General features: G+C 35.7%; 1 protein-coding gene across 10 annotated transcripts in view; it reads right to left on the bottom strand.

Moving 5' to 3' along the window:
- The window catches only part of KMT2C (lysine methyltransferase 2C), a 252,561-nt gene that overhangs the window by 151,007 nt on the left and 82,316 nt on the right, over positions 1-19,238 (bottom strand). For all 10 annotated transcript variants that reach the window (XM_045564894.1, XM_045564886.1, XM_045564890.1 and 7 more), the window contains exons 4-6: positions 15,993-16,193; positions 12,185-12,333; positions 10,621-10,730 (exon numbers count right to left, since the gene is read on the bottom strand). In XM_045564894.1, coding sequence (XP_045420850.1) covers positions 10,621-10,730; positions 12,185-12,333; positions 15,993-16,193 — 460 coding nt within the window. The remainder of the gene's footprint in view (positions 1-10,620; positions 10,731-12,184; positions 12,334-15,992; positions 16,194-19,238) is intronic.

Raw genomic sequence — 19,238 nt, 5'->3', positions numbered from 1 at the left:
TAACTGGTCCTGGACTATCACTGTTTCATATCTTCCTAACAAATCATAAAAGCAAAACCCAAAAGAACAAAACTGTTTATAAATAACAATACCCCAAAACAAGCTCAAGAAGGTTTATAGGAAAAAAAGAAAATAACCAGCACCCAACAAGGTAAATTTCACAGTGCCTGGGATCCAAATAAAGATTATCAGGCATATAAAGAAGCATAAAATCATGTTGAAAACTGCGAATAATCAATCAATCAAAACTGACACAGATGTTAAAATTCACAGACAAGGACATTAAAAGTATTATAAGTATATTCCGTATGTTTAAACGTTAAGTAGAGACATGGAAGATATAAAAAGACCAAAATCAAACTTCTAAAGATAAAAACATCTGAAATGAAAATTACATTTATGTGATTAACAGCAGATTAAACACTGCAGAAGATTAGTAAACCTGAAGACATAAGAACAGAAACTAACTAAAATGAAGCACAAAGAGAAAAAAAAAAATCTTAAAAAACTTTAAAAAAGCATCAGTGAGCAGCAGTGGCACAAATTCAAATGCCCTGAAATAGGGGTAACTGGGTCCCTAAAGGACAGAAAAGAGAGGAGGAATAGGAAAAAATACTTGAAGTAATAATTGCTAAAAACTCCCTAAGGATAATAACTATACACTCATAGACTGAAGAAACTCCAAGCATGAGAAACATGATGAAAATTACACCAGGCATAACACGTAATCAAATTGTTCAAAATCAATGAAATAATATCAAAAGCAGCCAGATAAAAAGACATGTTGCATACAGAAGCACAAATATAAAGAAGATCTCAGACTTTTCATCAGAGACAACACAAGTGAGAAGACTGTGGCGCATCTTTAAAGTAGTAGGGGAAAAAAAAAGGCAAGTAGAATTCTGTACTTCGCAAAAATATCTTTCAACAATGAAGGTGAAACAAAGCCATTTCAGAAATATAAACACTGAAATAATTCATCACCAGTAGATCAGCAGTGCAAGAAATATGAAAGGATTTCCTTCAAGAAAAAAGAAATGGTATCAGATAAAAATCTGGATCTAAACAAAGAATGAAAAGCACATTAGTGCTAACTATATGGCTAAACACATTTTTAATTTTTTTTTCTTATTTAAATCTCTTTAAGAGATATCTGCTTAGTCAAAATGGTAACAATATATTACGGAGTATATAACATATGTAAAAGTTCAATGCATGGCAGAAATAGCACAAAGTCCATGAAAGGAGAAAGTGAAGTACATGTAGCTATGCTTTTATCAGAGATGAAACTGTACAATATCACTTGAAGATAGACTGTGCTAATATAAAAATGTATACTATAAACCCTAAAGCAAACATTAAAATAACAAAAAATCATAGATATTAATCTAACAAAGGACATAAAATGGAATCATAAAAAATACTCAATATGGAAGAATGCAGGAATGTTGGGCTGCCTATCTACTATTGTCCATTTTACTCTTTACCTAAATCATGAAGTGTAGGCATTTTCTCTTCTAGTGCCTCCTACCTGTTCACCTTAAGTATGTCTTAGAGTAGTGTGGAGCCCAGCATTCAGATTTATAGCTACAAGACAAGCATTGTGGCATCAGCCAAAACCCAATAAAACTTAATTATTCCATTGTAACTAGCAACATGAGCCTCATTAAGGGATGGGAACAGTAGCCATAAAGAAATGTGACTCTTGGTGTGATCCAAGCTATCAAAAGAAATAAAGTAAACCATCATGCAAAAAAAAAAAAAAAAAAGAATGCAGGAAAAATGAAACAAAGAACAGATGGAGACAGAGAGAAACCACATAGTAAGACAAACACATTAAATGTACATGATCTAAACACCCAAAGTGAAAGGCAGAAACTCATAGATAAGATTTAAAAAACAAAACTATTGCCTGCAAGAAACACATGTTAAATCTAAAGATACAAATAGGTTAAAATAAAAGAATGGAATAATAAATACCATGCTTACACTAGTCAAGAGAAAGCCAGAGTAGATATATTAATATCAGGCAAAGTATAGTTTGGAGTTAAACACAGGATTTTTCTGCTCTCTACAGTCAAAAGTATGCTTAACACTCTCTCTTTCCTCTGCTCAAAGTTACAAAGTTCTTTTGTATAACCACTAGAGCACTTATCACAGGTTATAGAGAATAATCCAACATTGTATACCGCACATTTACCACGGTCCTTTAGACAGAAATATGTTGAAATTGAGACACCTTCTGATTATAGTACTGTGTAAAAAATGGTTAGCATAGCAGATCCAAGACTGTTATCCTTAGAAAGGTCTGCCTGCAAGGTTGGTCCTAGGCTGGCTTCTGGGAACCTGGATTTTACTGGGTTCCATAACTGATAAGTGTGGTTTTTTGGCCTAGATTATGGAAACAATGTGGCTTACACTGCTATTCCTTCCATGAGTCTGGAAATTTCATGTGTGCTAGGCAGAGGGTGCCTACGTGATCAGCCCGCAGTAAAACTCGTGAGCTTCCTGGGGAATCATACATATGTTGCTGTATTTTCATTGCTGGAGGGGGAAAAGGTACTGTGTGTGACACTCATGGGAGGGGGAACACATAAGGAAGCCTGCACGTGGATTCTTCCAGACCCTGTCAGTGTTTATTTCCACTGAGATCCTTCCATTACGTATCCATACTGTATCACAGTAATAAATCACAGCCATTGCAATGCTATGCTGAGTCCCAAGAGTCCTTCTAGCATCTCCCAATGTGGAGACAGTCTTGTGGACCCATGACACAAATACAGATTTCAGATCTGTGTACCCTTCCTCTTAAAAAACTATAGGGGAAAATGAGACTATATACACTTTGATAATTTTTTTTAATTACATTCCAAAACACTAGGATTCTATAAAACAATTACACACCACTATTTATGAAATACATAGTAGCAAATCACCTTAGAGGCAGGCCAGTGTTTTAAATGATCTTATGTGAAAGTACTTACAGTTGGCTAGAAGAGGGATGTGCGGAGACTACTGTATACTGTTTTCTAAAATTTTTTTTACCAAAATAGCATTAAAAAGTTTAAATTTGCTTATTTGTATTCTTAATGTGAATTGCCACATTACAGAAAAATGATTTTTGTTTGCTTTTGCAGTCTACAAAAAGAACAAAAATATTAAAAAAAAAAACAAAAAAACTTGTAACTCTTTTCCCAGAACTAAACTGATTTTACACAAAGACACCAGGCATGAAATACAATGGAATTTCAATCTGGGATTATGGCAGGGGAGGAGGGTGGAGAAAACGTAAGAGATTATAGATTCTAAGAAGGAAGAAGTTATACGCAATTTTTTAATGTTTTATTTTTAGTATAGAACACTGAACATTTGATTGATAATTAAGAGAACAGAAATATGTCTTGGGCATTTATGGATTCTTTTGGGGGAACAATGAGGGGAACCCAAGCGAAAAGAGGTTTAGATAAATAAAATGATTAAACATTTGTAGCATGCAGAATTAAACTATTCCCTTGGTAATATTCAAATTATCCAGATTTCCAAGATGTTGGTAGCACCCCCCAGGGCTCCAAAAGGGAAATCAAAAGAGAAACACCAATGCCCTTCCTGAAACAGATTCACAGTTTGGTATATTCTTCTACCTAGCAAAGATAAATAAAGTTTCCCTTGGAGAATCTAAAAATAATCTGAGGAACATTCCAGAAAAACTAAATTACTTGATTAAAAAATGCCATTTAACAAATTAAATATATTAATTTTAAAATAGGAATAATATTGTCAATTAAACCAGAATTTCTCAACCTCAGTACTACTGACATTTTGAGCTGGATAATTTCTGGTGTGGGAGGCCATCCTGTTCATTGTAGAGTGTTTGTAGTAGTCCTGGCCTTTATCCACTAGAAGCCAGAAAGACATACCTTCTTATTCAAGCTCCTGCACTAACATTTGCCCTTCACTGGCAAATTCCAATCATGTGTGCATCTGTCTCATTAGTGACTCTTTTGTGTTTCAGGTACTTTGTTAGGCACCAGAGAGAATATGATAAACCAAAACAGATACTGCCCATGCCCTCATGGTGCTTCCAGCCTTACTAGAAGAGATCCATTTAAAAAAGAGAGAGACATGCAGATAGAATAAAAGACTCATACAAACAAATGTAAATTTACAAATGTGGGTAAGTTACATAAAGGAGAGAAAGACACATATTCCACTGAGACTGTATAAAAAGATACATGCTCAACCATTTCTTATTAAAAGATGAGCACAGGTCGGGCGCAGTGGTTCACGCCTGTAATCCCAGCACTATGGGAGGCCGAGGCGGGAGGATCGTTTGAGCTCAGGAGTCCGAAACCAGCCTGAGTAAGAGCAAGACCCCGTCTCTACTAAAAATAGAAAGACATTAGCTGGACAACTAAAATATACACAAAAAATTAGCCAGGCATGGTGGCACATGCCTGTAGTTCCAGCTACTTGGGAGGCTGAGGCAGAAGGACCACTTGAGCCCAGGAGTTTGAGGTTGCTGTAAGCTAGGCTGACACCACGGCACTCTAGCCTGGGCAACAGAATGAGACTCTGTCTCCAAAAAAAAAAAAAAAGAAAGAAAAAAAGGATGAGCACAATCAGAAAGTTTAGGAAGTGCTACAACCCCTCCATTTGAGTTCTGTAGTAACTTATTCTTTTACTTTCTTAAATTGAAAGACCTAACTCTAACTAGTTTATTTCAATATCTGGTTTTAATGGCTGTCATAGCTTTTTTTAAAAAAAAAAAGATTCTCCCCAAAACATATAGCTCTAAATAGAAGTAGTGCCTGGGCACAGAGGCTGATGCCTATAATCCCAGCACTCTGGGAGGCTGAGGCAGGAGGATCACTTGAGGTCAGGAGTTTGAGACCAGCCAGAGCCAAGACTGAGACCCTGTCTCTACTAAAAATAGAAAAAATTAGCTGGCCGTGGTGGTTTGCACCTTTAGTCCCAATTACTCAGAAGGCTGAGGGAGGAGGATGGCTTGAGCCCAGTGGTTTGAGGTTGCAGTGAGCTACAATGCCACTGTACTCTAGCCAGGAAAATAGAGTGAGACACTGTCTCAAAAAAATAAACAAATAAAAATAAAGCATAATAATATTCATCACAAAATATAAAAATAAATAAATAGAAGTATTGCATAATTTCACAACCCTTGTTCAATTCCCAGTAATACCAGAATTTAAGCTAGTAAAATTTAACAAATGGGTTTCATTGTATCAAAATGCTTTACAATATTTTAAACAAATCAAAAAATTCCATTTTCAAGTTTTTTGATGACAAATTTGAGAGTATTTTTTGGTTTTTTTTTAAATAATTTTCACTGTTTCTGGAAATACAATATCAATATAAATAATTTGAAACATCTCTTTTCAAAATGTTCAACCCCCAGGATATGTTTCTTTGACAAGTCACTACATTCTCATTGTTGAAATGTCACCTTTATCTTGAAGGGGCAAATTAAATGTTTATTTTCTTTGAAAATAGAGGTAGGTATTGTAATACACTCAGCTACATGTCACCATAACTAAAGATCAGCAAATGTAGAACATCCACCTTTTGGTAAAATAAAAATGTATTCTAAGTTCAACAGCACTTTCACATACTTTGCCTCTAGGTAACCTTTTGTGATATCAAAGATTTTCATTTGCTTCCCTTTCCCAACCATTTAGAAAGAACTATACAGGTTTACTCTATTTAGATTTTTTTGACAATTATAAATAAACTTTTACATAATTAACCACATCGATGACCTCCAGTAACACTTTTTGGTACCTCAGACTCCCACCTGCCTATAAATGATTCCATGAATGATCTTCAGTGTTATTCATTTAGCCTATAAATATTTACTGAGGAATGACCAAAACAGAAACAAAGTCCTAGTCCTAACGATATGAAAATTCTTGTGAGGGGAGACACATAGTAAACAAGATTATTAAGTAAATATATATCACATTAGACAGCGATAGGTACAAAGATGAAAACAATATAGCAGCGATATCATGGGAGGAGGAGGCACTCAGCAAACTTAGCAAAGGCCTCACTGATAAGGTGACTTTTGAATAAATACCTACAGGATATTAGACAGCAAGTCATGCATGTATCTAAGAAGAGCATTCAACAGAGAGGGAACAGCAACTGTGAAGGCCCCGAGGTGGATTTATGTCTGATATACTTGAAGAAGACCACAGAGGTCAGTGTGGCTGAAGGAAGTAAATGAAGGGAAGAGTTGAAGTAAATGATGTCTTACAAGTAGAGTAGGGGATGGTGAAGATCATGTAGAGCCTTGTAGGTTAGTAAGGGCTCTGGCTTTCATCTCTGAATAAGATAGGAAGTCACTGAAGAGTGTCAAGTACAGAAGTGATGTGACTTGACAAACTATATCTATTTGCTTGTATCAGTATGGACTTATGTGTACTTATTTTATCCTACAGAAGAAAATCCAATACTATCATTATTTTTGTTGTTGCTCAAGTTGGTCCAGTTCTTAGGAGCTCTTGCCGAATGGCTACAGTGTTTTCAATGGGTTCCCATATTTCTGAGCACTTCTTTACTTCCTAGTACCACAAGATGATCCAGAGGCTCATCTTATCTTGCATTTTCCCTGCACAGTCCTGTAATGAACTACTTCTTAGGGAACCTTGGTTTCTTGTATTGATCAACAGTGGTTAGAGATCAAGATTTAAGCACTAGGTATTCTCAATGCTACTAGGGCATCAGAGATTCCAGGCTCTCTCAAGGAATGGAGATAGGAAAGATACATATGCAACTAACTCATACATATATGTACATCTATATTTCTGTATCTGTATAAATATTAAAAACAATGAGTTTATCATACTTCTGATCCCACTCCAACACCAGGAAGTTCATATAGCCTTTCCTTATCATAGTTCCTTTCTCCAACACTGAGAAACCTAGCTCTTATAATATTTACTTATTTGTTCACTTACAGTATACATATAAAATAGTTTCAGAATTGCTAATCCATATTCCTGTGAGATCTTTTTGTCTTTAGCATTATGTTATCTAATCAAGATACACTTTCTATGCTACTTAGGTTAGCCCTTTTCTTCCCTACCCCCTTCACTGTGAATCTGGCTATTCCTTTTTGGGTTCCCCCACATCCTGATTGGTGGTAATGCTAATCTGGGGAGTATGTGAAACATTCCTATGGTTCTAAGAATCAGAGCCATATAAAACAATATACTCTGAAAAGTGTCACTCACATTTCATTCATGCTACACACATCTCATTCTCTTCTTTTCACCTCTTTCCCACCCAACCCCCAACAGGTAACAATCTATTTAGTTTCTGATTTATCCTTCTTATATTTCTTTTCCACAAATGAATATATGCATGTATGTTTTTTGTATCTCATTCTTTCCTTTTTTCTTTTCAGATGGGGTCTTGCTCTGTTGCCCAGGCTAGAATGCAGTGGCATCATCATAGCTCATTGCAACCTCCAACTCCTGGGCTCAAACAATCCTCCTGCCTTCTGAGTAGCTGGGACTACAAGAGTGAGCCACCACACTAATTTTTATTTACTTTTTTAATTTTCTGTAGAGATGGGATCTCACTATTGCCTAGGCTTCACTCTTTCTTAAATAACAGGTGGCATACCAAAAATGATCTTTTGTAATTTTGTTCACTTAGTAACATATAACCACTCCACATCAGTTCCTAGACATACTCCTCACTGCTTTTTTTTTTTTTTTACAGCTGCATGGTACTCCACTGTTTATTCAACCATTCTCCTATGTGTGGGCATTTAGTCTGTTCCCAGTATTTTGCAAATCAAACAAGACTATAATCAGTAATTGTTAACAGTATCTATTTTTGTATTGTTGGAGGCATACTCAGGATAGATTCCTAGAAGAATCAAAAGGTAAATGCACTCGTAGTTTTGCTAGATTATCACCAAATTTCCCTACAGAAGATTACCACCAATTTGCATCCCCCAGCAAAGTATGAGAGTACCTGTTTCCCCACAGCCTTGCCAACAAATGTGTTGTTATACGTTTGCATTTCTGTCAATAAGACAAATCTTCCTTTCTTAGGGGCAGAATTCTAGCTAATTGGTCCATTCTGTGCCTATTTGATAATGAGGAAAAATGAACAAAATAAAAAGCATAAAAATGGCAATAAACACTGACCCTACTATAAGTTTTGAGTAGCTGGATCTAGAGGAGAGATAAAGGTTTGACAAAGCTGCCACTAATTCCCCTCTAATCTCCTCGCTACCTACCTATTCCAAATACTATATCTGTATTTGACTTACTTGGGCACAATCAATACTAAAGACAAAGTCAGAAGGAATGCAGTGTCTCCCAGGGCCCTATGATTCCTCTGCCAGTGCCAGGGCACAGCCTCCATCTCTAAATACCATCTACATATTAATTAGTAAGCATTTAGAGTAAGTATCATCAGATAATTAATATTAAATACTAACCAGTAAGCATTTAGAACAAAAAAGATATCTTCTGTCCAAAGAAGACAGTGAGGCAAGCTTTCATTTAAACACCCTCTTAGCAAACAGATAGAAAATACATGTATGCATACAAACTCATGCATACACACACATCTACATTTTCTGTATTTGTCTTTATAAGTATCAGACACTATGAGTGTATATTGATTCTTCTGGTTCTAATACAACAAAGTTCATTTTAACCTTTGTCCATTGCCTTCCCTATTATACTTTTCATGGTCACAAAATAACCCAAAACTACTTCTGAAGTAGTCCGTAAAAGAGATGGCTCTCATTGAATCACAGTCATAATCTGGTCATCTAAGTATGTTCATAATGGGGAATATACTATTATGCATTACATTGTTCAAAATTTAATGACACATGCACTTAAATGTCAAATTTCAAAAACAAGCACTCTCACTTGGCTATTCTTGAGGTGACACATACTTATCAATGTAAATTAGGTCATTTGATAATCTGAGTAAAACTAATGTTACAATAATTGGATAACTACTTGAATCACAAGTCCTTGTCTCAAATATGCTTTTGAAAGCGTTAACTACCATCTATCTATTAAAGCCTACATAGTTTCTATGGTCAAAATTTCCAATTTTAATATTCCTTTAGAAGGGCTATCTCACTTCTCCCAAATATACTTGTCAAAAACCAAAGGGAAGCATCCTGGGCAACATAGCAAGACCTCATCTCTACAAAAAATAAAAAGTTAGCTGGGCATGGTAGCATGCTCCTGGGAGGCTGGGGTGGGAAGATCACTTTAGCCCAGGAGATCAAGGCCACAGTGAGCTATGATCATGTCACTGCACTCCAGCCTCTGGGCAACTGAGCAAGACCGTGTCTCAAAACAAACAAACAAACAAACAAAAAACTCAAAAATAAATTTGTAGACAGTGAAGCAATTATCGCTTCATAGAGCTTGCTGCCTTTATAGAGGGGAGGTAACTGTTGAATTTCTTTTTGTGATTGCTTCACAATTACAAGAAAATCCAGTGAAAACTTTGAAGTGTGGCAAACTGTGTGTATATTACCTTGCGATAATGACAAAGATGAACAGAAGTGCCAGCTGGACTTGAAAGAAATATTTTAATCAATATTTAAATTATCAGAGTCAGCCCACATTGTGGACAAAAGATCTCACAAATCTTATCTCTTAATTTAAATCTTCACAGGCCAGGCGTAGTGGCTCACGCCTGTAACCCTAGCACTGTGGGAGGCCAAGGCGGGAGGATCGCTCAAGGTCAGGAGTTCGAGACCAGCCTGAGCAAGAGCGAGACCCCATCTCCTTTAAAAATACAAAGAAATTAGGTGGACAGCTAAAAATATATATAGAAAAAAATTAGCTGGGCATGGTGGCGCATGCCCGTACTCCCAGCTACTACGGAGGCTGAGGCAGAAGGATTGCTTAAGCCCAGGAGTTTGAGGTTGCTGTGAGCTAGACTGACCCCATGGCACTCCAGCCCAGGCAACAGAGCAAGACTCTGTCTCAAAAAAAAAAAAAAAAAAAAACTTCATAAACAGTATTGTCTTAAAAAGTAAACATATAGTTAGTAATTTTTGTTTCTAAAATTTTAATTTCTGATTTAAAAGGAAAATATTTGTTTTAAAAATTTAAGTTTACTGAATATCCTAACATGCTATATTTTTAGTAATTTGCACAAATTACTGTTTATATAAACTAATAAATTCCTATTTTGATAGTTTTTACACTACAATAATCATTTAATAAATAATTCTTGCAAGTGAACCTTTCCTGAAAGTACATGTTATAAAACTCTGGTTTAAGTATTTGTTTTGGCCAGGCGAGGTGGCACACGCCTGTCATCCCGGCACTTTAAGAGGTCAAGACACAAGTATCACTTGAAGCCAGGAGTTCAAGAACAGTCTGTGCAACATAGCAAGACCTTGTCTCTACTAAAAAAAAAAACAATTTTTTTTCTTTTTCTTTTTTTTAAATTAGCTACGCATGGTGGTGTGCGCCTATAGTCCCAGCTATTCAGGAGGCTGTGGCAGGAGGATCGTTTGAGCCCAAGAGTTAGACGTTACAGTGAGCTATGATCCCTACTACTGCTCCCCAGCCTGGGTGCCAGGGTTTTGTTTCTTCTACTTACTTCTGTGCTCCCTGAGACAACAGCTTTGTCCACGTTTACTAACAACTGTTCCTCCATCTGGCACACTCCCAGTGACCACTCCACGCAACGGTGATGAGCCCAACAAGTGCCTATAATAGGAAAGATGAAAAGGAGCAAATGAACAAACATTAAAGATACTAATGCTAATACATGAAGAGCAACTGTAATGTGTAAACACACAATGGCATCCTATACTTGTAATACCATTAAAGCAGCCCTTCTCAAAATGTGCTCCAGTCCCTGAGCTGGCAACTTCAATATCAATCTGGGAACTTCCTAGAAATGCAAAATCTCAGATCACAACTGAGAACTACTAAATCAAAAACTCTTGCCATGGGGCCTGGCAATCTGTTTTAACATGCCTTCTAGTTGATTCTGATGCACACAAAACTCTGAAAAATCACTGAATTAGTGATTATTTCTTAAACAAACAAAATTAGGTTTTAGACATTTTATTCAAATATTACTATATTTTATTTGGTATCTTTATATAAACCAAATAGAACATTATTTAACACTTTCTTGATGACAAAGGGCATGTATGGAAAATAAACTACGCATATGCCTTTATTTCCCTCCATCCCACAGCAAAAGAACACGTCAATCATTAACACAGCTCAGTCTTTAAATTCTCCAACACATAACACTTGAACAGCTATCAATCTGAAGTTCAACTGCACATTGAGATTTACTTAAAAGCCCAACAGCACCATATCATGAGTGTAAGTTACAATATTGTTAATATAGGATAATCCACCTGGCTGAGAGCTATCCACTGCTATGCCCCCCACATTCTCTGATGTCCCTTTAAAATTTCTTTCTTGGCCGGGCACAGTGGCTCATGCCTGTAGTCCTAGCACTTTGGGAGGCTGAGGCGGGCAGATCGTTTGAGCTCAGGAGTTCGAGCACAGTCTGAGCAAAAGCGAGACCCCATCCCTACTAAAAAAAAATTGAAAGAAATTAGCTGGACAACTAAAAATATACAGAAAAAATTAGCCGGGCACGGTGGTGCATGCCTGCAGTCCCAGCTACTACTCGGGAGGCTGAGGCAGGAGGATGGCTTGAGGCCAGAAGTTTGAGGTTGCTGTGAGCTAGGCTGACGCCACAGCACTCTAACCTGGGCAACAGAGCAAGACTCTGTCTAAATAAATAAAATAAAATAAAATAAAATAAAATAAAATAAAATAAAATAAAATAAAATAAAATAAAAAATAAAATAAAATAAAATAAAATAAAATAAAATAAAAATGTATATGTATATAAAAATTTCTTTTTCCTCAGCTCTCAGATTTTCATGGCACTATAACTACACAAGAGTAAATGCAAATTTTTATATAAGCACCCAGTTTACTATAGCTATTGTGAAGATTTTCAATAAATTAGGTAAACCTAATTAGATTATTTAATTGCATACACTTAATAATGACTTTTTTATAATTTGACCCTAATTATTTCTAGATGAAAGGTAGTAAGTTGACAAGATGCTAAAATTAAAATGCTTCCAGGATCAAGAGGTAGCTATTACTGAAGATAGAGCTCATACCTGTGGGATCAAATAAGGCTTGGACATCAATGGCATCTGGAAGGCCAACCAGACTGAGTTCATCCCATAGTTTACCAGCCTGATCATCTGCAGCTGTTTGGGTGCTTACACTTACACAAGATACTATATTCTGCTGAGGAGATCGTTCTCTGAAAATACAATAAAATAGCTGTGAAAGTGAAAACAAGTAGAAAATTGTTTCATTTCATAACTATTTAAATACAACGTACTGCCAAATCAATTTTAATTTATTAGGCATTAACTATCACAAAACAACTTTTAGAATTTATCTGTTATTATTAATATTATTCATTGTAAATATTAAATTTGGTTGCTATGTCACATCATGTAAGCAACAACTAAGAAAAAGAATCTCCAAATCCATAGGAAAGTACCCAAATTACAACTGTAAATTTATTTTTCCATTCTATAATTTTTTAAAAACTGACTCTCATATTCTAGTCAGGAATCATATTTTAACATATAAAATGAATATTCCCTTTGGCTTTACTTAAATGCTTATAAAACTTGATCAAATCAGAAATTTTTCATTGGTTTTATCTTAACTGAGGACTGCCACAACAGAGAAGGCAGTTAATTTTATGTAAAGAAACATTATTTCCCAGGGCAAATGAAAATCCTCTACAAAGTGTGGAAAGGGAGGCAGCGGGAGTGGAACGTGTCAGCTGTAGGTTTCTTATGGTCCGTTTGACAAATCTCAACAGCTGGTCTGTGGCAGGACATTACAAGTACTCTCAATCAAGACTATACATCACAAATCAGAAATAAAAGGAAAAACAAAATATCTACTAATGGCATGTAGAATAAGGAAGATAGTATAACAGCAAAAACTATAATATAAGAAATCAACACTGAATAAGGTACAAACATATGGGAGACTTCAGACTTTCAAGCCCTAACACTTTACATATTATTTAAGATCATTAAGTAAACAAAGACAACTATTATGTTTAACATTAAATATGGGAAATCAGATGACTGCCACTAGAACTTAAATCCTCTCCTAATATCATAGTATTTAACCTGATCATAATTCTGGATTAAATCACTATTGAATATAGACCATAACTCACTGCACTTCTGTATGCTGGATATTTATCATGATTCCTATTAAGAGAAAATCAGCACAATGACCAGGGTACTAAACTTTTTTATACCTGGAATCATTGAAAGAAAAAGAGTATTAACATATTTCAATAAGTACATTTAAATAATCAAACCATATAAAAATAACCAGTAATTTTTTATGTTTAGCATTTGAAATGCATAAACTTTTTTAAAAGATTCAGCATGTTATGATAACTTTAAATTCTCATTTTTATAAATGTCCACAGTAAATTGAGAACAAATTCTTTCCTATAATCGCCATTCCTACAAATATTTTCTTCTTTACTAAGCATTGTTATTTTATTGGGTGGGGAAAAAAAGAGACTAACAGTTCATGTATAAATACTAATATTGTTTTAACATATTTTTTGCACTAGTATTTGATGGCGGGGGTGGGGGGGATGTGAAAAACCAACGGAATGATTAACCAGTCTATTACTAATCAGTTCCTAACCAGAAGCTTTAACAAATTCAACCTTCAGGTTCTGAGACTGGTTTGTATGTATATACCATATCACTAAGATGACAATGTCAACCCTAAGGATGACAGCAGCCCAGCCTTAGAAAGAGTATCAAGTCAACTGAAATACATATTCACAAAATTTTAAGTTATAAAACAAAAAAAGGAAAAGAATCCTATACATATTCTTGTATTTGGTGAAAACAAGGGAACACCATATTAAAATCTCTTCTGTAAATTTTTTTTCAAAATTAACTAGCTATTTATACTTCATTAGTAACATTTTGCAAATATTTAAAATCATTATCAAGCTAAATTAATTGCCTACCCCTAAATGATGCCATATTTTTTAAGTGTGCTTCATGAACTGGCTTGTTATCATTACTTAATAACTTAGCATTAAGTATATATAAAGACTTTCATAAAACAAAGGCTACTTTTATATAATTATCAGAGTTCATAAAAATTTTCACTAAAAATTAACTTTGCTTACAAAATAAATAAATTAAGCCCAATTCTATTTCCCAGGTCAGGATTTTATATAATTGCCATTATTCAAGGCTGAACATGAGGATATAAGATACAGCCTGGTCCAGTCCATTAAACTTGCTAATTATCAATGAACATTGTAAGTTTGCTGGACTTTTGATATATTTTATTAAGATGGGAGTACTCAAGCTTGGCAAAGTAGCTCATGCCTGTAATCCTAGCACTTTGGGAGGCCTAGGCAGGAAGACTGCTTGAGGCCAGGAGTCCAAATCAAGACCAGACTGAGCAAGAGTGAAACCCTGCCTCTACAAAAAATGGGAAAAAAATTAGTCAGGCATGTTGGTGCGCGCCTATAGTCCCAGCTACTAGAGAGGCTGAGGCAGGAGGGTTGCCTGAGCCCAGGAGTCTGAGGTTGCTGTGAGCTCTGATGATGCCACTGCCCTCTAGACTGTGAGACAGAGCAAGACCCTGTCGAGAAGAAGAGAGACGAGAGACGAGAGACGAGAGACGAGAGACGGGAGACGGGAGACCGGACGGGACGGGACGGGACGGGACGGGACGGGAGGGGAGAGGGGAGGGGGGGGAGGGGAGGGGAGGAGAGGACTCAATTGATAACTGAAAATACGTAACAGTCTAGCTATGGCCTCCAAAATATCACAGCTTTCCAAACATACTATTTCTAAACTTCCTTAAACCATTCTACCTTAAATTCTTTAAAAAGATTCTCTTTATTGTTTCATTTCCTACTTCAAGTCTTGAAGGCCTTGGCAGCAAGCTCAAAACAAGGAGCCAATCAAATAAATACAAAACAACAATGCTTTAGTACTTAAATTTGGATATGAACCAGGTAAGTAAGCACTTGGAGGATTACATCATCACCTTCATGAGGCAGAGCTTGTTAGCCTTCCAAGCTAAATTAACTTTCACACCTTCTCATCAACTAAAGAAACTACTACTCCCTTATCCTGCAGAGCCAGGTCCCCATATTAAGATGCCCTTTAAACACAACTACACAAAATATTTTTTAAAATATTAGACAAGACTTTTAGGTAACTACAACATGCCCATAATATATATATATCTAGTAAATATCTAGTTATATGATACAATCATCTTAGGAAAGTTTTTTTTAAGCCCCTTCTTTAACTTTAGATAGGGCATTCTCAGCATATAATTACAGAAAGAAAGAAAAGGGAGTAAGAAAGAAAACACTGTATTACAATAAGAAGTTATAGGACAGTTCAAAATTTTCTGAAACACACATAAATTAAATAAATTAATTGATAGAATGAACGAATGACACAAAGAACATGAGTAGTGAAAACCAATTCTGAGTTTGCTATTATGTTATATCCTTACAATTAAAAACTTATTTATATAGAAGAAGGTAAGAGGACTTCATTGACCGTTTCATCTTCTTTCGATTTATAAATTCCATGAACTCTCTCTGGGCTTATGGTATGTACTTTAAACTTTTCTTCCAAAAGTTAACTTTTGTGATCACACTGGTTTTGTTAACATACAGTTAAGATAACAAACTTTTCTGAAATAAATTTTAAGAAAAGGACCATTTGTTGGGTTAATAGTGACTCATAAAGTATCCCACAAATGAGGAAAACATGAGAAACTATTCAACAGTAGGAACTCCATTTGAAAATTTATAAATATTACAATGAAAATAACTATACATAATCTTAAGAAATTCCAACAAGTAAATTCAATACCACTTACTTTCTCTGTCCTCTTTGTTTTCGTGGTGCTGTGTTTTGTATTTTCTCACAGGTTCCATTGCTGTTGTCATCAATGTCCTTCTTGCTAGAAGGCTGGTTTCTCCATGGCAAGATAAATCCAGGTGTTACTCTGAATTGTTTTAAATCTCCTTGTCCTAAGGAACTTTTTTCCCCACAGTAACAAAAAGCGCAGAGCTGTTCACTGGTAAAAATAAAAAGTGAAGAAAACAGAGAAAGAGAAAAGTAGCTTTATTTAACTACTTTGACAGACAACTACCGATACTTCTACTTTAAAATTATGTCTTTAGTGCCAGCTAAGCTTTTCAATGTATTTTCTATGGTCTATTCAGTGATTATCCATGAGAACAATTAAGCTTAATAATAATTATACATTTGCAATTCTACTTTTCCACAGCATTATCTTTTAAAAAGTAGTATACAGATCAAATCAAAAATTCTAGGTTGTACTTAGGAAAATGATTTTCCTTTAAATTTGACTAGAGAAAATCAAAGTATTAAAAAGAATGAAGAAAATAAAGCTAACGATGGGGATAGAGAGTAGAGTTTAACAGCCATCCAGCTGCATGATGGCTCCGTAAAACATGTGGTGACAGTTTTTTATTAAATGTTTAGTAAACGTTCCACTTGATGGAACATTTGTCATGCATGATACACACACACACACACACCCCATATACACAAACACATATGGAGAGATATAAAAACATAAATTTAAATGGTTCCTGGGTTAAGTAGTTAGAGGACTGGGGGAAGGGCGGAGCAGAAAAGTTGAATAGGAGGACGAAAGGGATGACTGAGGTGGAGCAGAACGGATTTTTAGGGCAGCGAAACCATTTTGTACGATACTATAATGGCAGATACATGACATCATGCATTTGTCAAAACCCATAAAACTATATAACACAAAGAGTGAGCCCTAATGCAAACTATGAAATAATCTGTATTATTACAAATAATGTATCAATAATTGGTTTAACTGGTTTATCAATATTGGTTTCTTTTTTTTTTTTTTTTTTGAGACAGAGTCTCGCTGTGTTGCCCAGGCTAGAGTGAGTGCCGTGGCGTCAGCCTAGCTCACAGCAACCTCAAACTCCTGGGCTTAAGCCATCCTACTGCCTCAGCCTCCTGGGTAGCTGGGACTACAGGCATGAGCCACCATGCCCGGCTAATTTTTTCTATATATATTTTAGTTGGCCAGATAATTTCTTTCTATTTTTAGTAGAGACAGGGGTCTCGCTCTTGCTGAGGCTGGTCTTGAACTCCTGACCTCGAGCGATCCACCCGCCTCGGCCTCCCAGGGTGCTAGGATTACAGGAGTGAGCCACCGTGCCCGGCCAATATTGGTTTCTAAACTGTAACAAATGAGCCACACTAATGCACAATGCTAATAATGAGGGAAAACAGGGGGAGGACAGAGGGTGGGAATGGGAACTCTGCACCATCTGCTCGATTTTTCTGTAAAACTAAAACTGTTCTAAAATGAATGTCTATTAATTTAAAAAAAGAAACAATTTTAAAAGTTAAGGGACAAAAACCATATACATTTACGAAATATACACTTCATAAGAAACTTTAGAAAGAACAAAATAAAAAGGACCGCTCCTCTTGGAATTCTTTTCTCTTCATAAGATATTTACTGCTGCTATACTCAAATCTTTCTTCTCAGGCATTAAAGTTTCCACCCTTACTCCATTCATAATATCTTGCATTAACACATGATAGAAATAATCTTTGGTTTTTTGAAGTGACTTTTTTAAACTTAGGTTTAAATCATATTGGACTCTCAACTAATTACCATTTGCTTATGAAAATTACCTATTTAATCTTCCCAATAAATTACCTATTTCAAGTTCATGATAAACTGTTTTCCATACACATAAATTAAATGTGGTCTAATTTCAGAAAAATGAAGTCAAATAGAAAAAAAGTTTTTTCTTGCCAAAAAGATACCACCACCAGTATTCTTTGCCAGTTTCTTATCAAACTCTTGTTTTTAATATTCTCTGAGATACTAAGCTTATGTTTCTTTTAGCATACCCCATTTTCTGGTGTTTTTTTTTCCCCTAGAAGCATTTCCTATGAGAAGTAACAATCAGATGGACATTAGCTTATCAACATTGTTTACAAGAGCACTGATTAGAAAAATCAAACAATATTTATAAAGTATTGCCGGAAAATACCTTAGCCTTCAATTTTATATTCAAAACTATCAGTTTACTGTGACAGTGTAATAAAATTATTCTCAGGCTTACAAGACCTCAGAAATACTGCCACACAACAGATCCAATGAAAATACAAGTACTTGAATACAAGTACTTCAATCATTAAAGAATTAGGAAAGGCTGTACAAAGTAAGGGTGATCCAACATCTCAGAGTAATTTATTATTGACTTTTAAAAAGGAGGGGCAATGGAAATTTCTGGCTTCTATTCTGGATTTCGAAAGCTGCAAAAGCACTGCACCCACTCTCTCAACGAAACCCCACCAGAGAATCTGCAAATTCATTTTTCTTGAACCCATCAGAGGGTAGAAATCACAGGGCAACCAACTATTTGCAATTAAGTGAAAAACATTTCCAAAAAGAGATGAGACACAAACACTTCTGGGGAAGGGGTCAGTGGTTATCATGCAAGCAGATCAGAAAAATTCAGTAAAAAATTTTAATGAATTGCTACAAGCCAACTGTGAGATAGTGTTAACACCTGTGACCCACAGACACAAGGGGAAGTCTAATCCACTCACAGGCTCCTCTCCACGTACCTCACCAGGTGCTCATGAACAACCAAGAAAGAAAAAACATGTACATGGCAAATGAAAAACATTTTAAAAGATGGCAAACCAAATCTTAATACAATAACCATTACAATAAATGTAAACAGGCAAAAATCACCAATTAAAAGATAATTTCTGAGATTAACTTAAAATTAGATTCAATGATTAAATGCAGGCCAGGCACCCTGTAATCCTAGTATTCTGGGAGGCCAAGGCAAGAGGATTGCTTGAGGCCAGGAGTTCAAGAACCAGCCTGAGCAAGAGCGAGACCCCGTCTCTCCTAGAAAATAGAAAACAAATTAGCCGGGCAACTAAAAATATAAAAAATTAGGTGGACATAGTGGCACGCATCTGTAGTCCCAGCTACTTGGGAGGCTAAGGTAGGAGGATTGCTTAATCCCAGGAGTTTGAGGTTGCTGTGAGCTAAGCTGATGCCACGGCACTCTAGCCAAGG

The sequence above is a fragment of the Lemur catta genome, chromosome 11, assembly GCF_020740605.2.
Source record: "Lemur catta isolate mLemCat1 chromosome 11, mLemCat1.pri, whole genome shotgun sequence".
NCBI classification, from domain to species: Eukaryota; Metazoa; Chordata; class Mammalia; order Primates; family Lemuridae; genus Lemur; species Lemur catta.
Note: the sequence above shows the minus strand (reverse complement) of the source record. Positions and strands in the feature narration are given on the sequence as shown.